The 23,494-nt window shown below is 34.7% G+C and overlaps 1 protein-coding gene across 1 annotated transcript in view; it reads right to left on the bottom strand.

The window, feature by feature from the left end:
* The window catches only part of sima (HIF-1 transcription factor component sima), a 44,459-nt gene that overhangs the window by 1,682 nt on the left and 19,283 nt on the right, over positions 1–23,494 (bottom strand). The window contains exons 8-13 of the mRNA XM_018541562.1: positions 4,312–4,777; positions 3,254–3,503; positions 2,391–2,743; positions 2,052–2,290; positions 1,469–1,614; positions 723–1,267 (exon numbers count right to left, since the gene is read on the bottom strand). Coding sequence (XP_018397064.1) covers positions 723–1,267; positions 1,469–1,614; positions 2,052–2,290; positions 2,391–2,743; positions 3,254–3,503; positions 4,312–4,777 — 1,999 coding nt within the window. The remainder of the gene's footprint in view (positions 1–722; positions 1,268–1,468; positions 1,615–2,051; positions 2,291–2,390; positions 2,744–3,253; positions 3,504–4,311; positions 4,778–23,494) is intronic.

Here is a 23,494-nt window from a genome sequence, read left to right as displayed (position 1 = left end):
AAAGTATAGCTCGTTTAATCCTAGGATGCACTCCAAAGCGCAACACTGCTTATATAATTATCTAACCACGCATACAATTCTAAAAATGTAAATTAAATAAAAACTCGTAGATTTCTTTTTTCCTCATTATATTCAATATAAGCAAAAGCATTAGTCATCTATAAATTATATATATCTTTTGTATTTATAATTGTAAAATAAACATTGCACGCAGTGCATTTCAGGATTAAACGACTAAGCGAAACTATCTCGCTTATCTATGACTCCTTCTCTTCGATTCGCAATTCGCAACAAACTCATTTTGTGTTTCTTTCTGTGAAGATACAACTTTACATTCTCCCCTTCTCTATTTTAAAACCTCAAACGCGATCTTCGAGCTTGCGGATGCAAACTCGAGGAACAAGCGAACGTATAAAAAGTAGGAAGAACTTCTATCAGCTTGAAATCACGATCAAATACCACAGAAACTAGCATTTGCACCGCCTCCTTTAGCTTATCCTTTCCATCTATAATCTCAATCTGGCGAATATCAACCGCAAATAATCGAAAAACTTTTCATTTCGTGTTGCATGCAAATTTCCGTATTAGCAAAATCAACAACGACGAGGCGGCAGCCAAAAGGAGGCAGGTTTTCGGACGCTTGCTTCCTCCCGGAAACGTCCTCACGAGTTTCCGATGCCCTTCGTCGTTGGCTTCACGAAGCAAACATATCCCGCACTCACATCGCAGCCAGAAACCAGGAGATTCATTAGCACACTGCTACCGCCAGTGCTGCAAGGATTCCTTCTCCGACTTGTTGCGATCTTGTCTAGGCCATCACCAATACCGCCGTGATTTTCGCCTCCGCCTCCTCCCCCACCGCGGTCACCCTCCGACTCAACAAAATTGATAATATCGTCGAGGTCGCGATCACGCTGCTTTGAAAAGTCCTCGCGATGACGTTCGTTGTCACTGCGAATATGGCTATTACTATCGGGCAAAGTTGCCACCTGTGACACGATACTTGGCATCTGTGACGAGACGAGGCGACGTAGAAGCTGGCTACCACAGGTATTATCGAGAGTCGGTGGCGATTTCTTATGAAGCGTTGTTGATAACCGCTGTTGTTTCGTCACCAAAGTATCTTCAAGATTTATACGCTCGAATGTCGAGTTCTCACACTTAAGACGCTTATATCCGTTTTCAGAGTCCATATTAAGTCCAGAGTGAATGCGTTTATTGGGACGTTCTTGATTAGAAGACCATCGATCAGATTCGAAAAGTATGTCTACAAGATCAAAATAAAATATGTATTAATTATATCATAATAATTTACAATTATAATATACTTATATTTATATTCAATTGCAGTACATAAAGTTAATAATACGTTATCAATATAATTATATAATTGTAAATATAAAAAAAAAATAAATAAAATTAGCATAGTAAATGAAATAACGGACAAGAAAAAAAAATACACGCTTACTTTTTCTAGGCGTTTGTCCCAGTATCTGCGTCGGATTTAGTAAACCTCCACCGTGATCGTTGTATCGCCGCGATACTGCTTGATCAGTTCGCAGTAATTGTACCAGACTGGATTCGGAATTACGTTGCTCTCGATCGTCAAGTAACCTACCAAAAAATAAATAGCAAAATAAAAATAGAGGACAAAGAAATGCATAGAAAAATAAAATAATACTACATTTTTTATTTTTATTTTCCATGCCTTTATTTACATTTTAATTTATCACAACCAATAAGAAATTGTCTTTAACGAAAAATTATTCGGTGCGCGGTTTAAAAGACTATATACGTAATATATAAATTCACACGAAATTATAATGGCACCTAAGATCCAGCTCGACCGTTAAAGACAATTTCTTATTGGTTGTGTTTCTCACATGTACGGTCCTATAAGATTTAATATTTATAAATATTATTTTAATTTATATAATTATTTACTTTATATTTCAAAATTATTTCAAAATATAGTTAGTTATATAGTGGTTTATACTTATTGCTATAGCGCAAATTTTCGTAATATTGATTAAATCGAATGTGGCATTCACCATTTCGAGGATCCTTTATCAGCAGATTGTGACGAGCTCCACATGACCATGTTATCATTAATAAGGAACTCTAATGCCTCGTCTTGGTCCGACATCGGAATATAGGGTGCTCTGAGCGCTAATTCTTCATCCCCTATGCTATCGCTGATACCTAACATAAGCATCTCGTCCTCGGAAAGTCCATCGCCGCCACTACCTCCTATGGGACTACCTAATGAGTCCACGCTGCGCTCAGGACTCTAAAATAATAATTATATTAATACAAGCATCGATATTTACATTAATATTATATTTTTGAAAGACAAAATTTTGAAATATAAATAATTCTTTGTCGCTTACTTGTCGGTATTTCGAAAGGGATGGCGACATAGTACTTGGGTCGATGCCACAGGGACTTCCAGGCGAGTCGCCGTACATGAAGGGATCACTATCGGCTAAACGATCGACTGCGTTCTTGGTCCTGGTAGTAGTGTCCACGAGATCCGCATCTTTGAGGGATCCCGAGAGATCTGCGGAACGTAACTCCGGCGTCAGAGTGTCGCCCGGACTCAACAGAGGACAGCCATAGTTGTCGTTGCCGAAGATAAACTCATCCAGCATATCTGACAAAAAGGGAGTGTCCTCCAAAGGCACGCACACGTCTCCAGCTGTAGGTGCAAGATGCGTCAAGTCCTCCGGCTCGTCCTTCAACACTACAAAACGGAGAAAACGTGATTTATTATGATGATCTTTTTTATAATTGAGTACTTATGACTTCAGATGATTAAACGTCGACCAGAGAGGATAAATACAAAATTTTCACATAAATCACGAGAAAAATTGAAAACCTCGATACATAAAAAAGGAATCCCAAATCAGTGATTTCATTAAGAAAATCATTTAAATCTTAACTTTCATTCCAGGCAATCAAATTAAATTTGATATGATTGGATTAAAGATGAAACGAGATGAAGAAATAGAATATCACATTATAATTATTACGTATTTCTTACATATAATATATCTTTCTTCGGACAAAATTTCTGCAGATCACGAAATTGTGCTCTGTTAGAGAAAGATTTCTCAACTCATGTGTCATATCTTTTCTTATCTTTTTCCTTTGAGCTTTTTTTTCTCACAAAAAGTTGACAACACGGATGAGGATCAGCGACTCCTTTCTGATATAAGATTCGATTTTCTTTTTCGCAGAGAAAAATACGCACTGGTGAGACCCGGGTGATCCTCGCTGAAAGTCAAAAAGCCCTTGTTCATGTCCTCGGTACGAGGCGCGAAAATGCTCGCTGTGGCCGTTTGCGGACGACAGGATAACTGTGACTGTTCTTGTTCTTGTTGCTGCTGTTCCTGTTGTTGCACGGTAACCGCAAGTGGCGCGAACAGATGTTTCGTGACTGACTGGGGACGATCACGGTGTTCAGCACTGTCTGATGAATCGCTTACCACCGTCGATTTACCCTGAAACAAAGATCATATGACAGATCTAGAGGCGAAAAAGTCAAAGATTACAACTCGATATAAAAGCGACAATTATCCTAGAGCTTGCTACATCGACACTGCTATAAAAACCAAGTACCTAGTACTTTTAACTGAGATTTGAATTAAAATAATTAATAGAGATAACATGAAAATTATATGCACAATCTAAATCTTTAAATTAAAATAACCGCTTTTGAAAAAGTTTTATTAAATATTATCGATTAATCAATGTTTATTTTAATTATTTTCACTACAAACTTTGTATTTCTTATATAAAATTTATAAAATTTACTACAAGATGAGTAAACAAGAAAAATATAAAAGATTTAATTAAAACTTTTAATTTAAATTTATAAAATAAGAATTAAATTATATTCTTATTTGAATTTGTTTCTATAAAGACGTGCCACAAGTATAAGACATTTCCATTATGCTCGTTTAACACATTAATCGTTTTCAAAATACAAGATATCTCTTACAAAGGAGAAAGAGAGACAAAAATAACACTTATTTTTACTTTATCATCCTAAGATGATAACGAAATGTATAAGCAATGGGATTACACATTGTGATAAGTGATACTGACCCGACAAATATTTCCAGTAAACAACAATAAGTAGAGATGAGAAAGATTTTGAAAATCATCCATATTATTTCAAATATCTTATCAAAAATAATGGTTATTATACAACTTAGTAATTTTGTCTAATTTCAAATCTCTTAGTAGAAGCCTTCAAAATCCCAAGATAAAACCTACTCGCTCGTACATCGAAAGAATTAATTGTACCTGGAATATGAAGGGTGCCTTTTTAGCAAAGGACTGTCGGCAGTCCTGTCGGTTTACCGTTGTCGGCACGTCGTTTTCCTTCAACGATTCCTTAATCGATTCCTCCAGGGACTCCTTGAGAGCCTTTTCGAGAAAAACGAATGCCTTCTCTTTCTGGGCGTGCTTCGATAAGACACCGTCCTTCTGCGAATCGTCTTTGCAGTCGCCCTTTTCGTCGATTGAACGGAAGATCGACGCGGTGACGGCGAGCGGTCGATCGTCGCTCCTGGGCTCGTCGTCGACGGTTGATTCCTCTATGGGAATCTTCTCGTCGTTCAGCGATATCTCGCACGAATCCGTCGTTGACACGGTACTACCAGTCGGCAAGAGGATCGGCAACGGTTTCTCTATCTTCACCAAATTGGCGTCGTTGTCACGCGTGGCCAGCTGGCGCACGCTGTATACCTCATCCTCGTGCTCGATCCCACTGTAAGCAAAATCACGAACCACCGACGTGGATAACGTGCCCATGTATCCTGGAACTCGTTAATCCGAACCTTGACTAGGAAGATCGGAAAGGATCAACGGACCTCAAGAAGGAATAATAAGATGTTACCGATATTGCGAAGCTTAATTTGAGGACTTAATTTTAATCGAATTTTTAAGTTCCCTGATAATTTACTTATAAACTTTTTTTAAATAATTATACAATGAATTAGAAACAAATACTTTTCTTCTTCTTCATGAAAATTAAGTTGTCCAACGACAACGTAAGTACAGGTTGAGGAATATTCATCTCATTATTCCTATCGTTGTTGTTCGATGCATGGAAACGTACGTAATTCATAAAATTCTCTTATAAGAATTCCCTTCAACGATCAACGCGCATAGTTGGTGTTCTTATCAAATGAGTGACAGTCGTACGATACCGTGTTACGACACACAGCACCCGATACGCAGACGTACTCGATATTTATCAATCGCGAAATCACGCATGCACGAAATTTGCTGTTATATAGTCTATCACGAAATGTTCCATACGTAAGCACGTGTACATTCACGAAATCATTCGCTGTCGTCCGACATCTAGGGTATTAGAGGCAGCTGTCAATTAGGCAAACATAACTCCGGAAGTTTGAAACGGGCACAGACCGATTAGCCTGCGAAAAATCTTTCGGAGGCGACGAACGAAAAAACTGATCTCTATAACGTTCAAAGTACTTGTTATAATTTAACGATTATTGTTTTCCTAATATGTAAATAGATTATAGCAGAATGCACGTTCATCTTAATAGATTTCCAAAATTAATAGTCATCTCTGTTTATCATTAATATTTTTATTATTAATAATTTAATTATTATCACTTTCCAATGATTTTTTAATAATAAGATTATTGTTTAATAGTTTTTTATTTTAATAATAAATAAAAACTAAAGATTTTCATGTCACTTAATAGTAAATGTAATAATTACTGATTTTAATAATACCAATGAGTCACAGTATTTTTTTTTATCAAGTACTTTAAATTATAATTACAATATTAGTTACAGTTATAATTTAAAATAACGAATAATTTTTCTTTCTCAAATTTATTCAAAAAGTTATTCAAAGATATCTTTGCGTATAAATTTACGGTATAAATAGAAATATGCGGCTATTATAATTTGTTTAGCACTAACCTAATTCTTTAATTAAAAAATTTCGATTTGTACAAAAAGCAAATATATCTACACTCAAGAGAAAAGCAGAAAGATATAAATTAAAAAAACAAGAATTGTCTGAAAAAATCATGTATATAATTTTTTAAACATTTTACATTCTTCAACATAAACTCTAAATAAGTAATATTCTACAAATATTGTCGCAAAATTATATCTTATTTTTTTTAATTATTTCTTTTAAATATGAACTTATTGCGTTGTATTATGTGTGGAATCTCGAAGAATATTTGAAATTTTCCGTTCGATTTATATCATTTTCTAACTTTCTGTCCCCGATCGTAAAACATTGTGTGTATATATATGTATGTATATATTTACAACCAATAATTTCTATCTTTCAAATAATTTCGTACCTTCCGCCTACTGTCTCTCAGATGCACGCGTAAACCGATCATACGACACGCACCATGCGCTGCACGCACATTACTATCTCACCACTCTCGCCGTCTCGGATCATTCAGCATCCATTCGGACTTTCGTGCTCTCCGACGACGGCGCGTCGTTGCCCTCGTGCACTCTATCTTTCTCTCTGTCTCTCCTTCTATCCATTCGACTGTCGCGAAACGATCACATCTCTCTCTCTCTCTCTTTCTCCTTCAGCACAAGGCAGAAGGCTCACTGTAATCACGAGAACGCGCTTATGTAACCGGTGGCTCGTGACTGCCAATCGACGTCTTTTTCCGCGCGTCGCATTTTACCGCGACGGTTTTTCACGCTTTTAAAACGAACACATGGAAACACGTTACCTCGCAATTGATAATTCCCCCACAAACATCTTAAACGAAAAACAAAGCGTCGCAATCTGCTTTGAAAGATAACAAAGTTTAATTTCCTCGGAATTTTCAAAATTTTACGAATTACCAAAATTTTCTTGTTGACGAGTATCTTTATGCTCAATAACTGACAAGATACACCTTGCGAGGTAATGAAACCGTCGCTAATTCTTAAACCATAAAACGTTATCAGCCATCTCTTACGTCATAGTAGTGTTACATGCCATTGAATGTATGTGAATATTGTCGTTGCCGTCAACATCGTTGATTCATCAACGTATACAATCTTTTTATAAAGTGTCGCTATTTTTAACCTTTGACACGCGTTATTTTCAAAACATTATTAAAGCAGAATTCTCAAGAAAACGGCAGCAAAATGTCAAATAAAATAAAAAAAATCTACAAAAAATTTAACGATCTTGGTAATAGAAGAGATCTTTCTCGTGTATGAAAACAATAGCGATAAATCGAGTAAAATATTATATAAAATAAAAATCAATATAAATCTATCTAACTAGTAACTCATACGATTTTGAAAAAACTATACAGTTCGTAGACAATAAAATACAATGATTCTCAATTTTTACTTTTTAAGTGTTCGATTCTTCAGGCGAAAAAACAAGAGGAAAAAATCGCGGAAAAATAGACAGTTAATCGTTCAATGCCGCGTGTTCGGCATAATAGATCTCGTAAGCTTGCTTACGTAGGCACGATTACGTTTGCATTTTTCTTCGATCACACGAAGCACAGTTAAAGTTAAACCGGCCTTAACCCTAAAGATAACCCGGATATATACATGTATATACGTATATATAATAAAAGCTAAACACACAAATGTATAATGTGCCTTGTCTAATACCATACACGATTTAACCCTTTTAGCCATCGCAAGTTTCGAATATTTCAGCTTAAGCGAACGATTTTTTCCTGATATACAATATAATTTTGCGTTATATTTCACACATTACTTTACGCAATCAAACGTAACAGAATTATGTACATTTTATCGAGTAATATTTATATGCTTGACAAGCTGAAATTGATAAGAAGTAAAGTATGCCAAAAAAAGATTTATTAAATCTTAATACATATTTCTTGGAATAGTAAGTAAATATTTGTTCAATAAAAAATGATAGCTTACTCAAATTAATGGTTTTTATAACATGGTTCGTATAAACATAATGGTTCCTCAAACAAATATATGTTTACATTTAGTAAATATTTACTTAGAGCTACTCAAGCAAATATTTATTAAAGTTCAATATTTTTTTAGTGTAGCTAATAGAAAGAAGCATATTCGCCTACCATTTTCTAATTTTAAGCTCCTCAAGATAGTCTCTAAATATAAACTTATATAACTAGAAAATTAAAGAACTTCACACTCACACACACACACACACACAGACACACGCACACAAGACTCTTAAAGTATGAAATTATGCTCACATTTTTTGTATGTTAATTAAATGAATATACTTAACATAAGGAACTCAAATTATTTTCAAATTGCTAATTAAATTACTTACGTCACACACGTTCTTCTGTCTCTAATATTATTAAAATATTCAAATTACAAGAAAACTTCCAAAGCTGCGTCACACCGAAAGCAACCCTTCCGTTCACTTTTATCCGTACGTCTGATTTTTTTTCTCGACGAGGCGAAGAAATCTTCGAGACTCCACTGATTCGCACGTGCGACGCGAGCACGTGTATGCGATTTTACGTTCCGGTAATTCTCCGTGTACCTTTCGACCGGCACAGTCGGCGGATTCGCTGCGTCGCCGCGCCGGCGAGATTCGTCGCGGATGATTCGTCGTGTGCACGTATCTACGCAAGCACTAAGTGACTTTAACCGATCGCAACAGCTCGGTAATTGCTGCAAATTGACCAGCGGATCCCAAATGCGTGCGCGACGCGTGTGTGATGGATACGTGCAAATCACATACGCGCAGATCAGACTGCGAGAACCTCCGCATCACTGCGTGCCGTTGTATACACACGCGTGTGTCAAAAATTTCAATTGAAATGACTGAAACGGAAGAGGAAGACGAATGAAAGTGTTATCTGGTTCGAAGAATATCTGAAGTACAAATATCAGTCGTGAAGTTATCCTGAGAACTTGAATATGCGATAAGATAATTGTAAAATGGGACGAACGTGGATATATAAATCTGGCCTGCAAACGAAGTATTGAACTGTAACGTCCTCATTCTGGTGATGCTCATATATCATTGTCCATTTATTTTAGTCTATAATGTTCGTATTTTTACAAAGCTTTTGTGTGTATTTTCGTATTAATTCATATACTAAAATAAAAGTTCAATTCAAAGTAAATGAATTTTTTGTTTCCGATTTATCTTATGTAACTTATTCGTAATAATCTTATTCGTTAATCAATTTTTTATTTGTCAATTTATCTCCGCAGAATCCGATGCTCTGCTTTTCCTCACCAACTGACGAGGACTCGCATGCGCATTTATTGAAATAGTCTACATTTATCCCCTCGATTGGACCTAATTCCAAGGGGAGAGAGAAACGGTGTCTTTACGTGTATGTTTCTCTTGCGCGGATAATTGAACAAAGTTTACTTTTACGCGAACAAACAATCATCACGAGATTCTCCGATGGAAATTCTTTATAAATTGCATCGAGATGCGAGTCAATGAACTTTATGGTAATGTTTAATCTTTTAAATGAAAGATGATCCAATAGCTCTGTCTGTATTAAAATAGGACTTAATAGCATTAAAATAGCAGACAGAATATTCAATAATCTGACAGGAGATTCAATAATTTGATATATTACGATTGAAATAACGAGTCTTTTTACAATGAGACTCGTTTCCGTTTGCAAACGATTTAATGGCGAAGTCGATTTTGACGAATCATTTTGATGTATGAAAATTAACGACAATAATAAAATAGTTTTTAATGGACTTCGTCGTAAATGTCAACATGTCATAAACTAGATAGGATATCCAGATATTAATTCTTTTAATATCAAATCTATGCATGAGAAATCATTTTGCATCACAGACTGAAAAGACCTCGAGTTTTGCATCATTTACAGATTTATGTCCTCTGTTTTGGTAAAAGATTTTCCATGTTCTTCTCTTTCGTATGCGATAAACAATTTTATTACGATACCAGAACAAACCCTCTGAAGCACAAGAAAGTTCATCGTACATAACACGCCAATAAATGGAGAACAAGTTCTAAAATATAGATAGTTGGGTTATAATCAAATTCAATAGGCACATAAATAAAATTTTTACAAGAAAGAAAGGGCTGAAAAAACGAGAAATAGGCAGAGCATTTATTACTATTTTAGGGCTATGACTTCTAAAAACAAACAAATTAAAGCAAAAATGATATAGAAAAAATAAAAAATTGACAAAAGCTAAAAAAAAATTATTTAAAAAGAAAAACAAAAAAAGAAACAATATTTATAAATTCTAGCATAATGAATTTTGCAAAGTAAAATAAAATAAAAAAATAGAATATACAAAGTACAAAATTAAATAAAATGAGAAAGAAAAACAGAAAGAGACAGACTCAAATTAAACAACTTCCTCGTGTAAGATAATGCTGTCACGAGCGATAATTTTTGTTATGATAACCGATGAGAAATTCAGTTGATGGAGTCAGAGGTACAGGAAGTTCGAGGAAAAGCAAGAGAAGTAGCAGGATAGACAGAAGAAGTCCCAACAATTCCCACGTGCTTGCTTGCGCAAACCGATCGTCATTCTATTTTTAATCCTTCTCCAATACTCGCAACCGCATATTTAACCTGCACCTAACTCAACCCGATCTCTGGCTGCCGGGCGTGCGCGAAACTCGAGCGGTTTGTTGTGAGTTCGTCGGGACAATCACGCGAGTGCAGCGGCTAGGTTGGCGCGGCTCTCGAGGTCGATGCCGCGATGCCATTCGTGGTTGCACCATGTCTTTCATTCGGCAAGAGTTGATCTAGATTCAAGGTCGATCGATCAACACACTTGAATTGATAATAATATGTAAGAAAATAAAGAAAAACGTAAGATCATTTAAAGTATTTATACATGATCGGAATAATTACGAGAAAAAATGAAGTAGCACGCTGATTGTAAGTACTAAAAGTGAGAACAAAGAATCCTGAGTCTACAGTCCAATTCTATCAATGAAGATTAACTTTAATCTCATTTAATATACTTTTTATCTTTATCTAGTTCTTAGAAATTAAATTAAACTGAGATTAAAGTCGACCTACATTGGTAGAAATAAATATAAATGTCATAATCTAATTTAACTCTGTTAACCCTTCGATGCTACACTATGGAAACGACCCACTTGGGTACGTCGTTTATCTAATCCATTACTTTATATATAAATTTCAAATATAACTTTCATAAAAATAAACATACAAATTTTTTCAATCGAAACACCACACATTGAAAAACATTACTGGACCAAGCAAACCGTATATCTTTTTTTAAGTGTCTTTACTAATAAAAGAGTTATAAGCAATGGAAAAAGTATTGAAAAAGCATTGCAAAAAATCCAGTTATTCAAAGTTGATACTAAAGAGTTAATTTTTTCTAGCCCTTTACTTGAATCGAAAGCAATAACGTGATTACAGATTTCTAAAAAGACAATAGGTTATTAGCGACTCTTTTATTCTTCAAAATGTGTAGTCGTGATATTACTTTTGATTATTATCATTGAATCATCAATGATCACATCATTGCATTATTATTATTATTATTATTATTTCAATCATGTGTGATTACTTTTAAATGGTCTTACGGTTTTGTTATTTTCTTATAAATATATTTGGAATTTTACATAAATTGTTATTATAATTGATTGGTTCCTTTGACGCAGTAAACTGACATCTCTAACGTCTGGTTATTGATGAACTCATGAAAAATGTATGAAACCTTTTTTCGCTCTGTTTCTCAAGTTTCCTAAGTTTCCCTTGCATCTCGTTTTACTTTCAAATTCATGACGATTTCATTGATTGATACAGAAGACTTGGTTTATTATGCGACATATATCTTCATATATCGTATTAGACATAAAACTAAGATGCGAGCCACCATAAATGTTAGAATTAAGTTCACTGTGCGGAAATAAATTTTATTTTGCGTCAGTATCTTTAACTGTTCAAGGACAAGAAAGCCATCATAATAGTCCTAAAACAGTCATATTTTAAGACAAGGAATACAATAAAATAAAAAATTATGACAAATCTTAATCAAGAAAAAAAGGTGTACGATTTTTTTAAATAGACTCCCACGCTCTAAAGGTTAATAAGCATTTCAATTTATGCTCATTGAACGCGCAAATATAAACTCGGTAGCAGATATTTGCTACTGAGCCCTTATAGCTACTTTTAGAGCCGAACAGGTCTAGTAAGTCGGTCGCACAACGTAAATAAGTCCTCATAAAGCTCGGGACGGGCCACGTTTAACGCTTAGACGGCGGCAAGGCGAGGCCATCTCACCCATCCGCGACATTTTTACGGCAGTTGTTTACAGTCCATTCCCGGTGTGTAAAACCCCCGTGCACATAACCAGATGTACTTTTAATTCTTGAACACGTACGTTGCCAGCGCGAGATTTAGCACATGCGTCAAACTGTGTAGTCACGCACTACTCGCGGATATAAACGCGTACCTATCGCGTAGTCAGATCGTGGATGAGAGCTCATCATGCCAATATCGCGAAAGGATAACGAGCTAAAAGCCTTTCTAAATGAATATGCGATTTTATCGCGGGTCAACGTTCTTAAGCGCCGAAAGAAAATTCCTATTGTTTATGACAAAGAACACTTATAGAGACTCTATAATAATTTAACTACGAGCCATTTTGTCGAAATTTTACAAAAAAGATATATTTTTTTTCTGTATATATACCATACTTAATCATTTCTTCTTATCGTCTTGTTTATAAGACAGTATCTTTTTTATTTTTTCCATCATATATAATCCACATGTATAAAAAAATTAGAAAATATTCCACATGGAGTATTCATTCGGAAAAAAATGAAAAAAATACTGTTATATAAATATGACGATAAGAAGAAATAAGTTATTTATACTGTCTCTCTGTAACTTTAATAAGATTATAGAGACAGTGTGTAAGTTAAAATGTGAAATAGTATACAGGGTGGTTAAGTACTCTAAAACATTTTAAGGGGTGATTCCTTACACTAAATCACGACAAAAATTTGATATAATTATTGTTAATTTAAAAAATACAAGATGTCCACGGAAAAATTTCATTTTTTTCAAAAATTTCGAGTTATTTTAATGAAACGAAGTTTTTCATCAAAATAACTCTCATTTTCGAGATTTTTGGAAATTTTTCCTTCAACTTCGACACCCTGTATATTTGAATTAAGCTAGTGTGAAAACTCATTCCTTAAAATCTTTTAGAGTACATAACTAATACTCTGTATTTACAAGTAAGTACGTACACCTTTCTCTTTCACAGGATTTTGACAAAAAATCGCGCTCGTGGCTAGACGTTATATATTCTGTTACAGAGTCTCTAAACAACATGAAGAACCGCGGGTGCTCCTTCACCGCACTCTCTGTACAGAAAAGAATTGATATATACGATCGAAGATTGCACCATTTATCTTGTCAGAAATATTCCGAAGTATCACCGTGCTCCGAAACGATCGGCGAGTCTCAACGAGTACAACTGTCGACACTCTTTCTTTCGCGGATGCTTGCCGCCGCCGCGCCGCTGCCAGGCGTTACGTAACGATTGGGTCGCGATAACAACCGCGCATCTTTGTCGGGGATTGATCGATGATGATCGATGGACGGACCACCGTACTCACACACATAAACGTCATGTGTTACACCCGAGAGAGGATTTATTTATTATCGGCGATACCTTCTTTTCGTTCTTTCTTTTCCTTACTTCACACGTACACTTCCCATTGTCCCTCTTTCTCTTGAAAGAGCTTACTCGATTCTTATCGGCACTCCCTCGCTACGCCCCGTACGCTCATAGTATATATATATATATATAATACAATATCCGCGGCACAATTGTAAATTATTTTTCAGCGACGCACTCGCAATTCTTCCTCCCAATTTGCATAAATAAACTCACGGAACAATGACTAAGAAGCGTATTTTTGTCACTTCGAAAAAAAAACTTGCAATATTATTTAACATAAACTTCTGTTACCTTATTATTCTTATGATATATTATTTTCTTCTAAGATTGCAAAAAGAAAAACTAACGACTTTGCAACATGTACGAAAAATAGTTGGGCATCGCGCTCTTAAAATGTAAAATTTATTATTATTGACTTGTATTACTGTGCCATCCAACTTCTCGTAAAACGTCACACACCACGGGATCTTTATTACACACGAGCGGTCGTGTTATTCTGTCGCGAAATCATCGTCAATAATTCACTCGTTATTATTAGCCGTTGAATCTAATTCGGCGGAAAGGGGTAAATAACCGCGAGCGGATTCGCCAGAACGACCAATCGAAGTTTATAGATCCAGTGGGTGCGGAAAAGGTAGAAACGGTGGGAGGAGAACTGGAAGAGCTGTACCGAGATAGAAGGATGAGTATCCCCGCGAGTCGTATGATTGCGCAATCAAGTCTCCGCACGCGGAATTCGCGGATACGCTGCCAGCGGATACGTGAGAGCGCAATGGAATCTGGCCAAAAGTCTCCGCGCGCGAGGGTCGACTCCGTTATTAAATCGACGACATACGTAACACGGGATCGGCCTGAATGATCAGCCCAACAACCGTTGTGCTCCGTGTACAATCAATCAATTCTTAAATCTTGAATTAAAATGAAAACTAAAGTTACCAAACAAATTAAATTGTCAGAAATTTTTTGGGATCTGACCTGATTCGATTTCTTGGTATCGACTTTACACCAATCAAGTTCGATTTCTCAGTAAGAGATTCCTTGAAAATGCGAGGCGAGTTCGATCTTTGATCTGTACATGTTAGATCACGTCGAGTCCTTAGATCTTTGAATATGTACAAGCTTTCCAATCGTTAGATTCTTGAATCTTTGAATATTCATGTTTCTATCTCTTTATGGCTTTAAACATCTGTATCTTTGATATTTTCAAATTTTGGATCCCGGAAGTTTCATCTGAATTCTCAATTCTTCAAACATTTGATCTTCTGAATTTATATGGAGACTCTCAGATCTTCAGACACTCGATCCTCTGAATTTATGGATTTTTTAAACATTCGATTAATAGAATTTTCTTTCTTTTTTACGAACTTTTAAACATTTAATTTTCAGAATTTCTCTAAAATTTTAAGACATTTCGGGACCCTCTCTTCGAACCTTCAGTCGAAATTTGTCGAATCCGTTCGCGAATTACGAAAAGAAAGGCACGCGTCGCTCTAACTTTTGTCGCGGTGATTACGCAGCGTTTCAGCCGCTGCGACGGACTGAAAGGCACTGGCCAAGTTCCGTCGTCGTGCGATTGCAACCGCGCATCGTCGTGCCTTGTTCTCTCTTTTGCTCCCTCTTTCTCTCTCTTTCTCGTCATTCAGGTATTCGATTTGCAAATCGCGACTTCACGCACCTTGCTCGCGCAGTCACGCCAGGCCGTGAAATTTTCGCTTTATGCGCTTCGCGTTATCCGTCTCGGATCTCAATAGTTACATTACACTTTACTCTAATCGGTTCGATACATATTGAATAATTTATGAAGTACGTTCTTGTATATGTATGTAAATCGATCAAATGATAATGGCATACGTAAAAACAAATTATAGCGAGATGCTGATTATGCATTTCGCTGAATTCAATTAATAAGTACACCGAAAATTTCTAGTTACAACAAACAAGTCGGAATTTTCTAATTAAATTTATTAAAATTCTAGTTAAGATAATTGAAATTCTGGTTAATACAATAGTTCTGGTAATCTATTAGAATTTTTAATTTTGCCAAAATAATTATATTAATCAGAATTCACGCAAATTGTCTGAACTAGAATTCGAGTAGATTTAACTAGAAAATTCTGATTAGTCCATTTTCTACCAGAATTACTATTTAATCCAACCAGAACATTTTTCTCAGTGTACAAATCTGAAAATAATTTTATTGGATCATTAAAATAATTACGTAGGATAGTATGATAAACAATGCTGCAAAAAATTTTCATATCCTAGGAACCAGTTTGAGTATCCTACATAATTATTTCTATTATTCAATAAAATTATTTTTTTATTTGTATGTAGCTAACGTTTTATAAAATATTTTAGGAAAATTATCCTTTCTATATAGACATTTAACATGTCTTAACACTGCATTTTTTTTACCTACACAATTTTCTATTTTAGTTCGCTTGTGTTTAAAAATAAACATATTATTATTTTTATTAAATACTGAAGTTGCAAAGTGTCGAAGAACGAATCAATGAATGCTACATAAATATCGGGATATTCTCAGGAGATAAATATTCAAACCGGTGTAACGATTTTGCATACATAAACGCCGGCCGAGTAGCGAAACATTACATGAACGACGACTTCCTACTTGCTGATGACGAATTCGAGATGTTAATGTCACGTGATGTGACTCGCAAACTTTCAAGTTATGAATGTAGTCTCGATAACTAGCAAATATTTGCGCACGTATTTGCTTTATGAAATTGTAAATTAGAAACCGCGTGATGTGACATCAACATCATTTTAAATATGGGTTTGACGATTAGACGATCTCTTCGTTTCTCTCCTTCGTTACATTCCACGCATGTTCACTTATTTATTCCAATCGCATATTTCGACAATAACGTCTTCCCGGAGAATCGAAAAAGCTTTTATGTCAGCGTATTTAAAAATAAGTATAACAAAATAACTTCAAAAATAATACGGCACTATATGTGTGCGTATTTTATTTGTGTATATATGTGTGTGTGTGTGTGTGTGTGTGTTTTAACGAGGACATTGAACTAGCACAAATCAAACACATACTTTGCTGTCAATCATAGTGTAATCGTCACTCTTACATGAAAGACTTTTCCTACATCTTTCCTAAGTAATTGGATATTTGAATTACTCGATTAACTCAGAAATCGTGAATTTTGCAGAACTTAAGTAACCATTGAATTGCATTCCTCTCTTTTTTTTTTTTTTTTCAAAAAAGCTAATAGTCAGATCCCTTGACTATATCTTTGCCTCTTAAATTCTAGAATTCATAAATCATTCGAATCTTTGGTTCTTTGATTCTTTGACTGTTGAACACGCGAGGGAAGAATGGCAGCTAACATAAATGACAAGTATCGATCGAGGCCATTCGATTCGAATCGATCTGACCACAGTTTTTCTCCCTCCCCTTTCCCATCGTTCCTATCTTGTCGTTGCTGAAAGCGATCCCTTATGCAATCGATCTGGTTAAGCTCTCAAGGTCCCGAGTCTCTACGCTCAATGTATAACGGTCAATAAGATGAAAAAAAAAACCATTTCTCTCATTTAAACGCTGCTAAAGGTATTAAATTCAAAATAATCTAGCTTAATGAAGTCGGCAATAAATCGCGTCATTATACGAATGATTATTAATTCTCAAAAAATTTATAATATCCATCTAAATTATAATAATAACGTAATTATTAACGATGTTTCACATAACGATACATAATTTCTATCAGAAGAACTGAAATAATATAAATTACTATTTTACTGTACTTATATATTGCATATATAAATAGTCTGTGAGTGACGAGAATTGAAAGAGAATTTATGTATGCCATGCGTTCAAGCAGCCGCTCTCGTGATCTGCGACGCCGAATTCCATCTCTACCGAGTGAAATAAAAACAACCGTTCCAGCTGAACGGTTGACTTAAGCTGCGAAACAAAACGCGAAACGAGACGTCAATCTGCTACGCGAGGTCGTTCCGCGTAACCAGGTCGAGATCAAAACCGTGTTGCGACTACGACGATGATGGTAGCTGACGTTAAGGACGCAAGGTATTATTTTGAGATGTCGCAGCACGTGGTCAACGTCAATTCTTTGCTGTAACGCGAATGCACTTTTCGCGCACAGTTTTTAGAACAGTTGACGTTTCGGCGATTGTCTACAGCTGCATAAATCTTGCCTGTGTGTGAGATTTGTGTGTACTTCTTTTAAATTATTAAATTTCTAATTTATATACGTAACTCATCAACAATGTAAATTAAGCGCTCTCTCTCTCTCTCTCTAATAATCACTTTTAATCTGGATTCTTAAATTAATAAGGAGAAAATTGTATTACATTTTTCACGCATAAAAGCGTTTAACACACGGAATAATTTGAGCAAGTAATTTAATCTTTATAAAACGGAAAAGCCATTACAGTAGCGCAAGAACAGTTCCATTATATTGCAGAAAATAAAAAACTAATGAATTATAATAAATTGTACTCGAGGAAAAGCTGCAAGATTTTAAAAATAGATTCTTGCTGTCTAAAGGTTAATGAGAAATACACAATGTAAAGATTTTGTCAGGAGGATAATAAATTATAACAAATCTTACTGAGAAAAAGCTCTGTAAGTTTTTAAAAATACATAGATCCCCGCCTTCTAAAGGTTAATATTTATAATGCAAGGATTTTTGCTGGAGAAAATTATTATTGCTTCAGCAAAAAATAATTTAATATTTGTAAATAAAATTAAATAAAAAAAAAGATTATAAAACATTAAATATTTAATTTTGTGGGGGGGGGGGGAATATCAAGCTTTGCAAAAACAAACAATAAAGTAACGAGTTAAAATTCTTTTATAATGGCAATGATCTTTTCATGTGTATCTTATAGAGCATCGCAAAGTGCTTCTACTTTTAGCGAGGTAATGTGCCTTATCTATGCTTGACGCACTTCTACGTCTTAATTAACTGTATTGTCAATATTCATTGTGGAAAAAGACCGCGAATATCAGAAAAAAGCATGTTTAACGCGTTTCTTCAGTTCTCTTAGCAGATAAAAAGTTTGTTTTTAATGTTTTATACAGATATGCATAATTTTTTTTATATTTGTACTTGTTATAATTCCGTAATGTCAATATTTCGCAAGAACAATCAACATCTTATGATTAAAAAATAAGTCTGTCTCTTCTACTTTCGACAGAAACTCATTGGTCTTTTCACTCGATAGCTCCAAGCTATCGGTACAAGAATAAATACACTGATTGTATAATCCCATATAACATCCAAGCGAGTTATTATAACACAATGCAACGCGATATCTTTCGTCGAGCGGAAAGTTGCAGTTTCATGCGTAGCAACTTTCAAAAGCGATCCTCGCGAGGATCCTTGCAGGAAAACCAGTCAGACACGCGCGACAAGCGGAAGATAATATCACATTTCTTCGGTAGACAGCAATACGAATACGTATATTCTTTAGAGAGAAGTATCATGCACGATCTTCTCTTCCTGCGCTTGTCTGCATCAACCTGAATCTTAATTCAACCTTCCTGCATTCTGCTTAAATAAAATCTCCTGTTAAATTTTAAAGTTTGAATTTGTAATCTGACATCATATGCTGCGCTTATTTAGTTGCAATTTATTTGGTCAATTAAATAAAAGAATGAAAACGTTACGTTAGGACTGTCACAATATCCTAAAATTCCATAACCTGATCCTGATATCCGAACAAAATTTCATAATTTTTCCTGATGCTTCAATAGTATTAAAAAATTTTTTTGTATTTTCGTCCTAATTTGGAAATCATCAAATATTTTATTAAAAGAGCCATTTAACATTTAGCAATACAAAAATTACAATTAAAGTTACTGACCACTACTTGTATTTAACTGTCAAGTTGGTGATATTTCAAAGTAGATATAGGCAAATTAAACATTTTTCAAGCCAAGAATTTTAATTTTTGAAAAAATTTTGCAACGTTTCCTGACTTCCCTAATTCCTCTGATTTTCAGTTTTGTGGCAACCCTAAACATATATTTCATTTACCACAAATTTTCTCCTATAATTTTCACGATACTGCTCGTTGCGCCTTTCGACTTACTTGCGACAGCGCACGGATTTTTAACTTCAACCACCGTCGTGATGACGACTGAGCTTGCGCGACATACGAGACACAACACTTTCGCCGACCGCTCTCGCTTTCGTTCAACTGACGCGGGTCGACGACGTATGCGACGGACGATCGTGTTAAACGCGCACGCGGGTATCGACGGGTTCCGGAGACCCGACCGGGAGAGGAACAACGAAGTTGTATCCCGACGCGCAAGCGTCAGCTTTTCCACCTCAACGTTGCTTTGCGCGAGCTTGAAGGGGAACGTACATTCGGTCTCGACAAGCATTCGATTGGATGGACGTTCATTATCGATCTGTGCAGCAGATTAATTAATTGCAGTGATAATGGTATTGTAGAAGTATCGCGAATTTTCTTAAAGAATGTATAAATGATTATACTACGAGAAAAAACTGTAAATAGATTAATGCAAGTAGCTATTTAAAGTGGTAATTGAATATTCCGTTAAAAAAAAAACAAATATTAGAAAAATAGATACTATAAAAACTTGTTAATCTACTTGAAACGAGATCTCAAATTTTTACAAACTAAAATTATTAAATGACAACATGATAAGATTTCAAAGAAAGATTAATGATAATTATCTAATATTATTTACTTGAAATTGATTATGTTAATCTTTCTGTTCGCGATAAAAATTACAATTACTTCACAGAATCGAGGCTACCTCGTCTTGTATATGAATAGAATAGTACATACCTCTATCATACGTTACGTGCATAATTGTGATACCTACACGAACTTTTCTGCTTTCGGTGGCAGAAGCTAACTAAAGGTACGCACGTTCTCCGATGAAACCGAGAGTACAAAAAAGTCGAGAAATAAGAAGAGGGGATAGAAACGATGGCAAAGGGATAGAATAAAATATCCGAGAAAATAGCAAGACCCTACGGGGATGGGTGAGGGATAATATCTACCAACCACCTTTCAGCCACCAATGGAAACAGCCACCGCCCAGAGATAGCGAGAGGGAAAATGGGTTCGTTTATACCACGAAATTCTCTTCGCTTTCCTCTCTTCGAGAGAGATCGGCTATTCCGGGAAATCCGACGCATGTTATGGACACCGGAAGGGGAATAACGTTCAAACCGCGGGGGAGATTCGTTTCGTCCATTCGATCCCTGAGAGTTCTGTTTTCGGCGGGAGGGACGCAGTTCATTGGTAATTTAATGCTTCTTGTGATCTTTCTCAATAAAACGTCCGCAAAATACCATTGTTTTCGTGCACAAATGAAAGCCGCGAATATTCGGAGTACCTTCGACAGACATGCGAAAAGCACTAAATGTGAGAAGAAAACCGGTGTGCTAAGAGAAAAAATTACACAAAAACATCCGGCTATCTCATCACATTAAAAGGCATCGGATTAACCCTTGAATGATACGGCATTTGAGGTTATATTCGAAAAGAAGTAAATAGAAAATTTAGAAATGAACATTTAGAATTGTCTAAGAGAAAATGTTTTTAATCAAGAAATTTTTGTTAACACGTTCTTCTTATTAATTTCATTCATTAGCTAAATCATCGAGCATTATTATTAAGATCATAATTAAACGGATAAATTTCTTTTCAGATTATTTTGGCACAAATCGTACTAACAAGGAAACACAATCAAGTGTTTTAATAAGCTTTGGATATGTTAAAAATTAGAAAAAAATAATGGACATGTATTTTCATGATAAAAGGAGAAACCCATCTTTGACAAAAATAGATTTTTTCTCTTCTGAATGAATATCGTCTAAAGATATAAAAAAAATATTTTCTGTTTGATGTATCAATTCTCTTATATTTTATAATATGTTTATTTTTTTCTATAATTGACTTATACATGATATTGATATTTTACCTAAAGATATGACTACGTAGAGAATAACTAAGCGAACAGTTAAAATTGTGACATGATATTGAAAACATGTGTCTAAAATCACATTGTCACAGGAATATTATTATATTAAGTATTGTTAACATTTTTGATATGAAAAGAACTTTCCATTATTTCTTTATGTGAATTTTCTTGTTTGTGTAAGAGCTGGGTCAAGAAAAAATGTAGGACACTCGAACCCGGGACTCGAACCCAGGTCTCGTAGTATGGTAGTTCGTGTTAGCAAGTTACCGTCTTGCCACGGAGATACACAGCCCGATGGGAAGATTTTAGTTTATTTCTTACATTTGGTTTTGTAAGGTGAGTCGCTGAATAAAATTACATATATTTAGATTATTGTCTAATTAATGGATTTGAAAATTTACAGATAAATTAACATCTAATCTGTCAATTAGATGCGACTTGATTTACAATACTAGTTAAGGATTTTTAGTTTCAGCATGTATATATATTAGCTGAGGAAGACTCAAAAAGGAGTCGAAACGTACTATTTTATATTGTCAAGAATAAAGGATTTGATAAGAATCCACGTTTTGATTAATTACGTACCAACAACAACGCTGTACTCTCACTCACCTTTCATCTTGAAACTTTTTAAATCAAGAGAGTCCGTATAAGAAGATTACGTTTTTGGAGAGAATTGATATAAAAACAACTTTAAATTAAAAATTGAATGTTTTCAAAAGTACTCTCTGTATAATAATAAGCAATTTTTTTATTATTATTATAAAATACTCTGAAAACTATTCAACTTTTATTTACAGTTCCTATAAATATCTTTAGTGATTCAGATAATATTCTTTTAGAAAAAAAACGATTTTTTCCAAAGAGGACTTTATCCTTGTACATATGAAAAGCACTTATAAAAATACATATCTCTTATTTTTATTTATATTTTAACATATTCAAAGTCCACTAAAATTGAAGAACGACATTTAGTTGTGTTTCTTTGTAAAAGTTATTAGGATTAATACGTGTTGTGTGACCAATCGAGGGTTGAATCTGCGCCCAAAAAAATCAAGAGAGCACTTACCTCGCGTGACTGCCGCGGCCTTCGCCGGAAGTTGCCGGAAGTATCGTGTCCGCAGTAGTAGTAGGAAATAATTTGCGTATCCGGTTAATCGGGCAAACGAATTCGAATATTAAAGTACGGATTGATCGTTGCGCGTATTAATAAAAAAAATTGACTTATTAAAATTGTTCACGAATTATGACAAAGAAAAATAAATTTTTATTATAAAAATGCATTAAAAAAGAAAAATTAAATGATACTTGTTTTCCTTTAAAATATTTTTTAAACATGCTCAATATAATTTATATCATAATTTCAATCAATACTTTTGCGAATTCTCACGCAATTCGATAATTACGTAAGGGAATTCAATTGATAAGAGCACGCGATGAAGGACATGATAAATATGATGGAAATTAATTCTCACGCGATAACATTACGAAGTTAATGAACGTGGACGCCTGATCGAAAACCACGTGCTTTGCGAAATTACTACAATATTATGTATGACGTAAGCTTGCAATATCATTAGGAAATGACGCAAAATGCTAAAAATGTAAAGAATTGATTGGATTTCATTTCCATCATAATTTCAAAATTATTCTTTAATAGAAAAAAAACGAAGCTAACGACATAATAATCTGACGTAATTAAAATTTACTTCAAATTTACATTGAACTTTGGTATTTTAACTAAAATTAAATTCGCAAAAATTACTTAAAGTACATTATGAGAATTTAACAGTAATTATTCGAAAATTAAGAATAAAAACCAAAAAGTTCCATTTTTTATCGCTAAATCTT

This window comes from Cyphomyrmex costatus, unplaced genomic scaffold (assembly GCF_001594065.2).
Source record: "Cyphomyrmex costatus isolate MS0001 unplaced genomic scaffold, Ccosl1.0 scaffold29, whole genome shotgun sequence".
NCBI classification, from domain to species: Eukaryota; Metazoa; Arthropoda; class Insecta; order Hymenoptera; family Formicidae; genus Cyphomyrmex; species Cyphomyrmex costatus.
The sequence above is the reverse complement of the archived record's forward strand: the minus strand, read 5'-3'. Positions and strand labels throughout refer to the sequence as shown.